Raw genomic sequence first — 12181 nt, 5'->3', positions numbered from 1 at the left:
TAGTATATGTTGTGTAACAGTTGTGTGACTGGTTACCAAATGGACAGTGCAATGTGAGAAAATGGGAATTCAAGCCTGTTCCTTTAAAACATTCATAGTCTTGTGCCTATGATACTGAAAACCATACCTATTCTGTACAGTATATGTTTTTATATGTTTCTGTGTAGAGAGTAGAATGCATCACAGAAAACCCTCAGGCACTGAAAGTAATGAGATACATGTTAAATTTTTAGCACCCCAGTATCGTCCTTTGATATCTGTAGGTCTAGTTATATTTTTATGTTTCAGCTTGTGCTTACATATTTTGCAGAATATGTCGATAGGCTATTGTTTGAAAATGTCCTCAGCTGTAACATTTCATTTTCTTACATCTTCATGAAGTGTTTTATCTGTAGTATCTCTTTTCATACATCATCAATAACTGTTGCTAAGCCTTTTTACTCTCCTTTCTCTATGATGTCCTATCACACTTTGATTGTTAGCTCAGAAACTGTCTTCTCAGAGGAAATTCAGTTTTAGCCTTCCCTTGCTGTTATCTAGGCATCCTTACATCTGTCTGCATCAGGTCAAGTCTCTTTGGAAAATAACAATTTAATGTGTGCTTTTGGCAAGCAGAATCAAACTCTGTCACTCTCTGTTGCACTTAACACACTTTCTGCCTGTCAGACCTCCATAGACCTCTTCAGTTTCTTTTCTTGTATCTTAGGAGTGCATGGACTTTTGTTATTATAGCCTGCCACTTTGCTGACATTAAAAGGTTTGGTCACTGCAGCATCACAAAATAACCCATTGTTCTTGGGCTTTATGGTGAAGCGTGCTACTGACTAAATTCCAGTATTCATTTATTGTACCCTTGACTTATTGTAGCAGGATATTTTTAATATTTGACACCACCATTAGTTAATTAGCCTACCAATTTGGTACTAATAAGCAAGTCGTTCTTGATTTACTAGTTAACAATTTTCAACACAATAATACTTTCTTGGACGTAGATTTAAAAAGGCTTTGAAGAACATGACTTACACTGCTACACATCTTACGTACATTTAGATAAATCCATTACATTACATAAATTCGGCTGTGCTAACTGAAGTCAGGGCCATGATGTATCTCTCCAAATGTGTCTTCATATCATTGAAAACCAGTTCTTTGCAGATTCTGGTGGGTTCATTTGGCTTTTTTTCAACATGTGCATGCCACTGTTTCTGAAAAGCAGATTTCAGGTATTTCAAGGTAGGTGCCTGTGCTGTCTCAGAACAATACACTATGTTTACACAGCACCATGCAATGCCATGCAGCAGCTCAGGTCCCAAAAGGAGCCTGGTAGTTCTGCACCTCAACTGGACTTGGTAACTAATTAGCATGGCTGCCCTGTTCCTGGAGCAAAGCTAGGTACTTGGTGCTAGCTGTTTGCTTTGCCTCCTGCTCCACTGCACAGTGTAGAATTACCCTGTGACATCTATCCATGATTTTTAGAAGTACAGAACACCATTGACTCCATCTGAAGCCACAAAAGAAACAGAATTTCAATACTTTGAAAAAGATTTGAACTGAGTGATAGCTCTGGAAAATATATTGTACTGCCACATTGGGTAGCTGAACGATGCTTCACACATTGGAAAAATTAAAAGAAAATATAAATGAAGAGCAAAGAAGATGAACCCTTCGTTCACTGCTTTGCTTTTTACATATTAGTATGTCAGGATTTCTATATTTCTTTCATGTGCTTTTTCTGGTATCTGGTTTTCTGACTGCATTTTTATGGTGTTATTATTACTCTCCTCTCCTGCAGTGGTGGTAATCCATAGATAGAAGGTACTATGAGTCCAGCACTGGCTTAGTGACTGACTTAGTACTAAATTTGAGTATATATTTTCTCTGCTCTTGAATGTTAATTCTTTCTATCCTTTTAAAAAAGTAACTTTAATCCACTGGAATGAACTACTTTAGGTCAACTTTCTGCAGGCCATTACAATTGCTTATCTATTTTAAGGTTTTGATTGAGAAAATGACATAATGCCAGTCTTGTTCAGGGTAGCTCTTGAAGCCCATGTCTGACTTCAGCCATATCTACCAAGACTTATACTTGTGCTGTCCTGAATTAAGACTTTGTTTTGCACACACCAAACTAGATACTGATTTATAGTAAGTCAAATTAAAAAAAAAAATCACATTCGTTTCAATTCCAGGGGAAATCTATTCACTTTCAAAAGAATTCATTACGGAGCCCTCACATTTGTAGAGAATATGTATAATTTTGTTTACAGGGTCAAAGCAACAAGGAGCAAGCTATGAATGAGGTACCACTTAGCTTTGATAGTGCTTTTTTATACCAAGCTCTGTTAGATAAACTTTGGGATTCCTGTTGTGAAAGGACATACTAAGTGGGTCTTTAAGGTTTAGATAAATACTGCTCTTTTGTACCAAGCTCTGTCAAATGAATTTTGGGTTTCCTGCTGAGAAAGGACATATTAAGTGGGTCTTTAAGCTTTAGATGATCAAAAAATATCAAATGTGCACAACTCACTAGAGCCCTACATTTGTTTTTAGGTTCAATGGTAAATGGATGGGGTTCTGCGTCTGATGAGGATCGTAACTTTTCTAGTCATAGATCTAGTGTAGGTAGCTCCTCAGATGACTCGATCTTTACCAGCGGCAGTTTTGCACAAGCACTGGTTGCAGCAGCAGATAAAGCTGGTTTTAGGCTGGATGGAACCAGCCTGACAAGAACAGGTTTGTAGACTCAAAGTTGATGCTTTCTGCATGAAGGGTGTCTCTGCCTATTCTTCTTTTCGGTGAACCTGAGTCTCACACTTGTCTAACATGCATGGAATAAGGTGGATGGAGATATTTTTATCAGTATATTTTAAAAGAAACCTCACATTATGTTTCATATTGTTGTGATATGAAGTAGTGAATAGCACAAGCTTTTAATCTGCACCTTCAGCCTGCTGCAGTTTCTCTTTCTGCTGTCTCTCCTATAGATTTACTGACATATGCTCTGTTTAATATATCAGTGAAGAGATCACTAACTCTGCCATGGTCTTGATGATTTTGGTTTTTGCAAAACCTCCTCACAATCATTCACATTTCCAGTGACAAACATAATGTTTAAACTATTATCTCCATCCCTGCTCTTCTGTTGCATTTCTTCTTGAAAAAGTGTATTTTTCTGGGAAGTTTTTCTAAGCATGGGGTGAATTGGTGTGCTTTTATTGTTAACAATACAAACTGTTTAAAAGCATTATTAATAGTTATGCCAACTGAATCTGCCAAGTTAAATGTAACAAAGGTAAAGTGACTATTGCTTTTGAAAACAGCCAATCTTCTAAAATGAATTAATGAAAAGTAAATATAATTTAGTTCATTTTTTCAAAGCTCCATATTTTTTATTTCTAGCAAAAAAAAAAAGTAAAAATTATGTTTAAATATTCTGGAGAAAAGAATGTATTTGCATTTGATTAGTCTTATCGAAATAGCAGAAATAACTAATTATTTAAATCCACAAATCTAATAGCAAAGTATGAACTTGGGTCATATTTTTGTTATGCTTTCTCAGCCGATTCCTGCCCACAGGTCCCATAATGTTCCTATCATTTAAATTTTTTTCCTATTAGTCTGGTATGAAGTGTATCCTTCAGTAAAATGTGTACAATTATGAGAAATGTCTCCATGTATTAGGGCTAAAAACTGCAGGCTTTCTGCATGCAATGACTTCGTGGCAAACACTGCCTTTTAGAAATGGTCAGAACGAAGAAAAGAATTGATGGCAAAGTCCTGTGTCGCCAACAAACTACAGGGTGAACAGACACAGCTTTTCTCAAATCACTGGGACTTGTGCCATTGACTGTGGTCAGACATAATCATCCCTAAAAGATAGTTATTTCACTGTTAAAAAGTGGTTAAAACCCTCACTTTCTTCCTACGCTAGTGGAAAATTGAGTAAATCTGTCTCATCATTTGAAAAAAACAAGCAAAGCAAAACAAAACCTGATGTAGAACTTCACTCATCTACCATGGGCACGTTTGGCCAAACTATAATTTAAACATACTGTCTTGCTTGAAGAGTCTTCTAAATAGTCTTAAATGAAAGGAGCAAATCCTTTCTAACCTTTTTGTTTTTGGTGTTGTTCTTGGACTCAGTAAAAGCTAATGCAAAGATTCACCCAAAGTTCATGTCACTTGTATCAGGCCATTGAGAAGTACAGTTCCCACCACAAACACACACATAACAAAAATAGATGGACGCACAAACATAGACACTTCTAAATAAATATAATTTCTTATTGTAGATATGTAAATGGAAAGTACAAGGAAAGGATGAGAGCCCTCTTGTCAGCTATATTTTCCTAGCTTAATCCCTTCCTTAAGGTCAGAAATGCACTAAAGCTGAGTACTTGCATGTAATTCCTTGGACAGACTGTTAGAGTTTAGGGTACAACAAAGTATCCCATGGTTGTGGTAAAGACTTTATGATTATTACCTTCTTACTCTCTTAATGATCCAGCAGGCAAAACGGAAACAAAATAAAACCCACATGTAAACGAACAGCCCTCCCCTCTTTTCCTCACAAAACCCAGAAATCACTCCCCAATGCTTACTGCAGTTTCATCATGATACGGTACCTCCCAGGGCAGGGCCGATCCATCAGACATGCCTATTATTGACCTGCTGCACCACAGCAAACCTCATATCGTGCAAAATGGCGTCTTGTAGTGGGGAAGCAGCAGTATTATTTCTGTTCATGGCTCTGGAGGGAGTCTGAAGGTCCTGACTGTTTACTCCTTTGAAGTCAGGACAGTTATTTTCACTCATATAGAACAGCTGTGAAATATTCTTACTGATATGAAAGGGGAAGACCAACTTGATAGCCTGACGTGGGTGTGTTCGATTGTCAATCGTAAGACGCACTGGTAAATCCAAGCTCAAGGTGTCTCTCCCACCAGACACTTCGATTTCAGTTTCCAGAAGCCATCGTGTGATTTGCCATCAATTTCAGACCGTTTTCCTTTTTAACACCCTTGGGAAATTAAATCAAGAATTAGCGGATTCATCCTTGTCTACACTTACACACACTAAATCTACTACAGAGAGTCTGACACTGCTTAGTAGTCTTACTGGAAGGGCTGCATACAAATGCAAGATGCTGTAATCAGTTATTAGGTGCACTGCAAAATGTGTTTTGGGAACCTGCACATCATTTGTGTTTGCCCCATGTCTGATTTAGGCCAGTGCTATTTATTTTCCCTCATTTTAATGGAGGGATAAAAGAGAGAATGTTTGGTATGTGTTTCTTTTTCAAACCAGCATTCTGAATGAACAATCATATTTCTTTAATCAAGAGAATAAGTGTGAAGAACCTTCATCCTGCACTCACTAGTTGCACTTGCATGTTGCAAGTTTATTTCTGCAAAACATCTGTGCAATGTGCTGTGAGCTAGGATGGAATTTTAGGCTCATATATGAATTTCTTTGCATTAGTGGTGTCCTTTATTTTTAAACAAAATTTTAATATTTTGTCTGCGTTCATCTGCTGTTTTATCCTTATCTCTGAAACAAGGGCTTGATCACTTGTCTTTGTCTGGCTGCAGCTGTGCCAGCTAGAGAGGTTAATGTTTCCAGCCGCCCCCCAAATGCTTATTACTGCTTTCTCCCAGCTCCAGAATTAGCTGCTTGTGTGGGCGTTCTGTAACCCATTTCAGTTAAATTGAGCCAGGTTAACAAAGGCATACTTTTCATACCATTTAAGTTCAATTAGCCTTATTTTGATAGAGGAGAGTTAGGGAATGTCCACATGAGGTGCTCAGACATGGTAACCTCCAAAAGCTGGCAATGACATACAGCTAGGAGACAAGCCTGCCTAAGAGCGGTGTCCTCCTCAGGCTGCACATAAGTCAGAAGGTAGAAGATCAAACCTGAGACAGGCAGGAAATCTCTGAAGTCAAATACTGAGATGTTATTCTAACATGTGTGTATTAATGTGAACCACCATGTTAAAGAGATTATGGCTACTTTTTTGACTTTGCCCGCTTTGCACTGAGAATATTTCAAATAGTGTAGTGAGTAGAATATTACTCCTGATTAGGCTGATCTAGATCAGGCTGTATGTGATGGCATGTTAGAAGTAAGTGCATCTCTTGAAAGGTTTTACTAGAAAACATAACTCACAGCAGGGTAGACCCTGGTCTAATTCAACCAGAAGATGAAAGAGCTCCTTACTAGCTTGGGGTCAGTTGACCCGAAAAATAACAAACAGCCATTTTACCACTTTCCGTCAACTCTTACACCATTTGAGCCTACGAAAGCACTGAAAGAGCAGTTCTGACTGGCTTATATATCTTCCACTGCAGATAGGATTGAAACAAGAAAGAATTTTAAGTACCAGTTCTAAATGAATTAAAATATTAACATCCAGAAGATACTTGGCAAGAATAACATAAAGATGAAAAAAAGAAAGATGGTGTTCTTTAGTTTTCTTCAGTTATTATTAAAAAAATAAACCTAGTTAACTGAATAAAAATATCAAAATAAGAGGAAGTAAATGTAGTGAAAGAACTGTGCTCCTACGGATCCTGCTGTGGTGCTTCTAATGATCTGCTCCATAGAACAGCATCAAAGATTTTATTTTTTTTTTAAGAGAAATCATGTAGCTTGATTAGTCTATATGTATATAAAAAAAATCTGAGGAATAAATTCAGTCAGAATACATTATTTTTTTAACATATAAAAATACTGGAAATGAACAGGAAAATTTTAGCATTTAAATATACTCCCAATTTTATTTCTTGAGAAAAGAGAGCCCTTAAGTATACAAACCTACACTGCTACATAGCTTGCAAAATCAGTTATGTTTATCTCACTGGATTTACTCCAGATATACAGTGCGTATGGGAGCCCCTAAAATCAGAATCTGGCTCTGCAAACGTGGAGGTGGAAGGCAGGAGTAGATAAATTTTATGATTGCAGAACTGTTTTCCTTCCCTTCTCAAGGCTAAGGAGTTGTTATGGCACATCTGTTCAGTACACAGAGCAGGTAGGAGTTACATGGCATACAGTAGTTTTATCACAACAGATGGAATTATTTTAATTATAAAATTTAAAGACAAAAGAATGCCAAGTTTCTCACTTTGCTTGTTGTGGTGTGTCTTAAAGCAGTTGTTTGTTATCAGTGGATACCTCAAGGGGACATTTGCTTGCCTCTGAGAATTAGACCAGATTTAATGTTTTGGAACAGACATTAATAGAACAGCCCATTTCAAGGCAATAACACTTTGTCATCTTGTTTCTCCTTTTTTTAGGCAAAGCATACCCTTCCTCTCAGAGACCTCGGCCAAGCAGTCCTTTTTCTACTGACAGCAACACCAGTGCAGCTGTCAATCAGAGTCAGAGGCCGAGGCCCACTAAAAAACACAAGGGAGGACGGTTGGACCAACCCCCCTTGCCTCATCGTAGGGAGGGAATAACAGACGGTAAGTGTTGTAGAGTGAAGTCCCTGCAACAAGCAGGTGTGCAGAACGGGAGAACATAAAGCAGTCTTTTAAGGAATATACATTATGGTGAACTATTTGTTTGGTGAAATGGTGTCCCCAGGTTGCCACGTGAGCAATATTGCAATGCTAGCAGCGTGGAGCTTGGCTAAGTGAATCTTCAAGGAGCTTTTCTTTGTTTCAGCTCTGAGCATGTTAGCATATCTTAGGTTTTCTCAGATCTCAGTATAAATCTTACCCAGAAATGACTGCGTTGGATGTGGGTTGACATTTAAAAAATGGCCAGTGGGTAATTGTACATAAAATGAATGTAGCCATCACCAGCAGTAGTGGTATGCCATGAATTCCTAAGGAGAAGTGTAAAGCTAGTCCTACAATGCCCTGGTTGGTTTGTGCTGTTTTGACAGCCACCCCACAGCTATAGCAATACGTGCCACACTTTTCTTATGATTCTGCCTCATGTCTTGTCCGTGCTGCTTCATTCCTGACATCTACTGACCTCAGTGACTTTGTTTTCCTCTTTGACATCTCCACTTCCCTCTGACCATCACTTCCCATCTGGAAATTTCAGGCATGTCCGTTCCACTCTTCTAATGACTAAGCTCAGTCTTCCATTATCTTTGTCCACCCTCTTTTGAGTGTGGCAAAAGGCGCAATTGCTGCCTGTTACTCCTTGAGGAGGACTGGATAGGAAGGTGGCTGGCTGACCACCTCCTCTTCATTTCTTTTGATCTCTGGCCTGGCCCCTATAGGTGTTGAAATTGTCAGAGGGGAGAAGCAGGCAAATGGAAAAAAACAGCATTAAAGGAACAACTAAGGATACCTCTAATATCAAGCAGATCACTTTCCTCATGCTGACCTGTCTTTCAGTGTTCAAAGTTGGGAAATTCTAAGAGCTAGACTGTCCTACCTGCTTCAGTGGCCCTCATAACACTGTATGGACCACAGGAGTGGGTGTGGTGCCAGTGAGTTTATCTCCTAATCTTCAGTACATCTTGACAAATTTTCCAGTGTGTGTGGAAGGTGTAAAAATAAAAAAAAAAACCCAACCAACTTTAGATTTTAGTATAAATTGCTCCTCGTTCTAGTAAAAATTACTTGAATATTATAGAATCATAGAATATCTAGAGTTGGAAGAGACCCATAAAGATCATCAAATCCAACTCGCTTCATTATCCTCTTTGGACAGGTAACATAATAAACAGATTTGATAGAGAGTATATTTAGTTTGGTTTATTTATAATGTGCTATTTATTACTCTTGGTACATGTATAAAATACATTAACAGCTTGCAAGGTGGACTGTGGCCACTAAAACCACCAAAGCTCTCCTCTCAGTGATGTTATCAGGTGTACAGATACAGTTTTGCAGTATGCTTTGACAGCTTCCTGTTTGCCAGACCACAAAGGTGGAGAACAGATTCCAGAAATGAGTCTCTTCACCAAACGGGTTATCATTACAAGTCATGCTCTGTGGCTCATCCTTACTACCATATTATTTGGGAAAACAGCTTAAAGTAGCTTAGACTCCACTCATATGGGACTGAATTAGTTTAAACATTAATGCCCTCCCCTTCTGGGCATATTCCAGAGGCCTCCCTGCTACACAGATCCATTAAGTAGATGTGTCTATGAGAATAGTAACTGGAAATTTTGGGTTGCTTGCGGTGCTGCCAGCACTCTTTTTTGTGCATACATCAAGTCAACCCTTTTGCGTAGCGCATCCTGTCACCCTGAGCTATGGGCTTTTGGACCACAAATTCTGTGTACATGTGAGTTCATACTACACTCACTATGGTGGGACCTTAATCCTTCTGCTTTTGAGTACTATTGCTATAGAAATGTTTAACAATAATGTGGGCACCAGAAAATAAATGGAAATCCAGTTCAGGTCATGAGACAGATGGAAGTGTGACTCCATTATAAAATCTGGCATTGTTTTAAATTAGTTAAAGAGATCAGATTTTAAGATTTATTTTAAAGAAAGAGGAATCTTCTATAGGCTTTTATTTATTCTGTATAAAATACTAATCTTATTGGAGTTTCTTTCATATATTTGAATCAGAATACCAATGATATACTGTTTCCTTCAACAATCCACCTCTCAGACACGGTCAGTAACTAACAGCTTTTGGACACTGATAGCTTAACATTTGTCTGTTATAAACCTAGTTAAAGTGCTTTCTATATGGTCCAAAAATTATAATGTCCTGGAGTAATAGAGGATACTTTCCCATCCGATCTTACCACAGGAACCAACAAACACAGGTTGTACAGTTTTTCAACTTCAACTCTTACTGATTATGAGTCATTAAAGTGTAACGGCAAGTCTGAGTCATAGCTAAACTTGCAAAAGAGCATTTGTCAATTAAGGATTGCTGCTGCCACCTGTGTGTATGTAAACAAACTGAATTTAGAAACCTCTGGTATATAGAAGTTAAAAATGGTAACTCGACCCTTTGTGTGGAATATTGCAATGAGCTTTACAAAGAGAGACAATACTGCTATTCTTAAGCTACAGTTAGGAAAAGCAAGTAGGACAACCTGGGATAGATCCAGCAATTCTGAGCCCTAATCCATGCCAGTCTCTTCAGCCCTGGGCCATCCTGATTTCAGTTGGAAGCATCACTATACATTTTCCTCCTGGTTTTGAGATGTCTCCAATCCATTCCCTTACAACTGTTTCCTCTTGGAGTTGTCATATTTGAACATGCTTTGTCACTCGTTTCAAATTCCCAGGCTGGATGAGGCCTAGCATGCTGTGTTTAAGTCCCATCACATACTGGATATTTGTCATTTTAAATTTTTGTTGACCAAGTAAGCTCCAGCCATGTCTGCGCCCTGCCCTTTCCAGTACACTTCCTGAGCACTTCCCCCTTGATAACTGCAACCATGTGGAATGGTGCAAGAGACAGAAGGAACTGTAATATATAACAGGTAGCACACTGGTCCCTGCCTATGTAAGCATATAGGAGTACAGCTTCATGCTCGCTTTTGACAGCAGTCCACACAAATCCCCTAAAACCCTGCTCTTCATGTTCTTTGGTCACAGATCAGAATTTCTAGACTGACTGTAGATTGAGTCTTCATATTTGTCTTCCTGCACAACTTGGTTTTTAACTTCCCCATCCTACAAGACCACAGAGACAACAGCAAATCCACAGAGGAAGAATACTTTATGAACCCCTCAAATTATTAAAAACCTTCATTCTGAGTTCACAGTCCACCATAAAAAACAAATAGGAGGTTTTTACTTCTAGTGCTCAAAGAACAATTTGTTTTCTTGGAAACAATGTATTAATGAGTCGCAAAACAGTGGAATCTGTCATATAGGTAGTGGTATGGCAACTGCATGACTGAAGTTAAAAGCTGTTCCTCAGTTGAGCATGACGTTTAAAAAACCCAAGAAGGAGGCAGAAGGGAAATATAGTAAGGGGTTAAAAAGGAGAACTGGGTCTTAGGATTTCTATTAGCTTTGCTACTGACTTGCTATCATGTATTACAAATCAATTTTTGCTGAGGTAGGTCACTGTAGAGAAGATGCTACCTTCTGATGCTAGAAAGTGGATCAGAAGCTTATTAAATATCATAGTAATTATCACCCCTAGGAAAACAAATAACTGGCACAGGTAGAAAGGGATGTCCTTATACTTATTGGTTCTGTAACTTGCTGCTCTTTCCAGCTAATAATGAAACGCTGTGCCAAAGCTTGACTGGTGCCTGAATCATTTGGCCAATGCTCTGCCTTCTAAAGGAGGGCTGGAGTAATCCCAGGCCAAACATCCGTCTGCCTCTTATCAGGCACTCTGATATCCTACAGCTTCTCAATCACAATCCCTCCATTACTAAATCAATAAGACCATCACCTCCCCACCAATGCACTTATAAATTGCCTTGCAAGTTTGATCATTCTGCCATTAGAGGCTGCAAGTGGTAGTCTGGATGACATCCCACTGGCCTAGTAAGTTACTAGCTCAGTGTGGGTGTTTTACAGGGCACCTGGAAGATAAATGTCATTTAGGTGGAAGTATAGTGATAATCAGCGATACCACTCTGGGTATCCCCACTGAAAATCCTGCTGAAGTCCCTATATTTCTAGATTCAAAACTTCTCTGAAGTGATTGACAAGATGGAATGAGTTGACTTGCCTCTATGTGCTAATAAGTCTGCCTATTAGGGACTGAGGCTACTAACTTCTCTGGTCTCTGTTACCCCTTTACTAGCAGCCAAAATGCCAGCCATAACTAGCAAGTGTGAGTGGAGACACAGGCACAGTCTCATATAGATGCATTTGGCTAGGAAGTGAGAGGAGAGATGAGATGAGACAAGACTGTTCTTTGTGGCATTGGAGGAAAAAACCTGTGACTCCAGATACATGGGGTCTTTATATATGCCCAGGCAATATAACAGAGCATATTTAGTAATTTATCTAAGGCAGAAGGGTAATTTATCTAAGGCTGTACTCTATCGGCTGTAGAGCAAATAAAAAGCCACATTTCTAAATGAAGCTCTCTTCCACCTTCTTTTATTAAAAAGGAAAGGTAAGTGTTACTGTGACAATCAACCTGAGTAAGAAGGTGAAAAAGCAAATGGTTTAGGCAGGTGATGGTTGGCTAGAATTAGTACCTGTTCTTATAGATCATCTCAGACATGTCTAACAGTTCAGTAAGTCTGTACTCAGGCTGGAGCCAGCTT

At 38.7% G+C, this 12181-nt stretch overlaps 1 protein-coding gene across 9 annotated transcripts in view; it reads left to right on the top strand.

The window, feature by feature from the left end:
* The window catches only part of ROBO2 (roundabout guidance receptor 2), a 464996-nt gene that overhangs the window by 441679 nt on the left and 11136 nt on the right, over positions 1-12181 (top strand). For 5 of the 9 annotated variants that reach the window (XM_064469815.1, XM_064469778.1, XM_064469796.1 and 2 more), the window contains 2 exons: positions 2551-2733; positions 7299-7469. In XM_064469815.1, coding sequence (XP_064325885.1) covers positions 2551-2733; positions 7299-7469 — 354 coding nt within the window. The remainder of the gene's footprint in view (positions 1-2550; positions 2734-7298; positions 7470-12181) is intronic. The other 4 variants (XM_064469834.1, XM_064469806.1, XM_064469824.1 and 1 more) reach the window with 1 other exon arrangement.

The sequence above is a fragment of the Phalacrocorax carbo genome, chromosome 1 (genome assembly GCF_963921805.1).
Source record: "Phalacrocorax carbo chromosome 1, bPhaCar2.1, whole genome shotgun sequence".
NCBI lineage: Eukaryota > Metazoa > Chordata > Aves > Suliformes > Phalacrocoracidae > Phalacrocorax > Phalacrocorax carbo.
The sequence above is the reverse complement of the archived record's forward strand: the minus strand, read 5'-3'. Positions and strand labels throughout refer to the sequence as shown.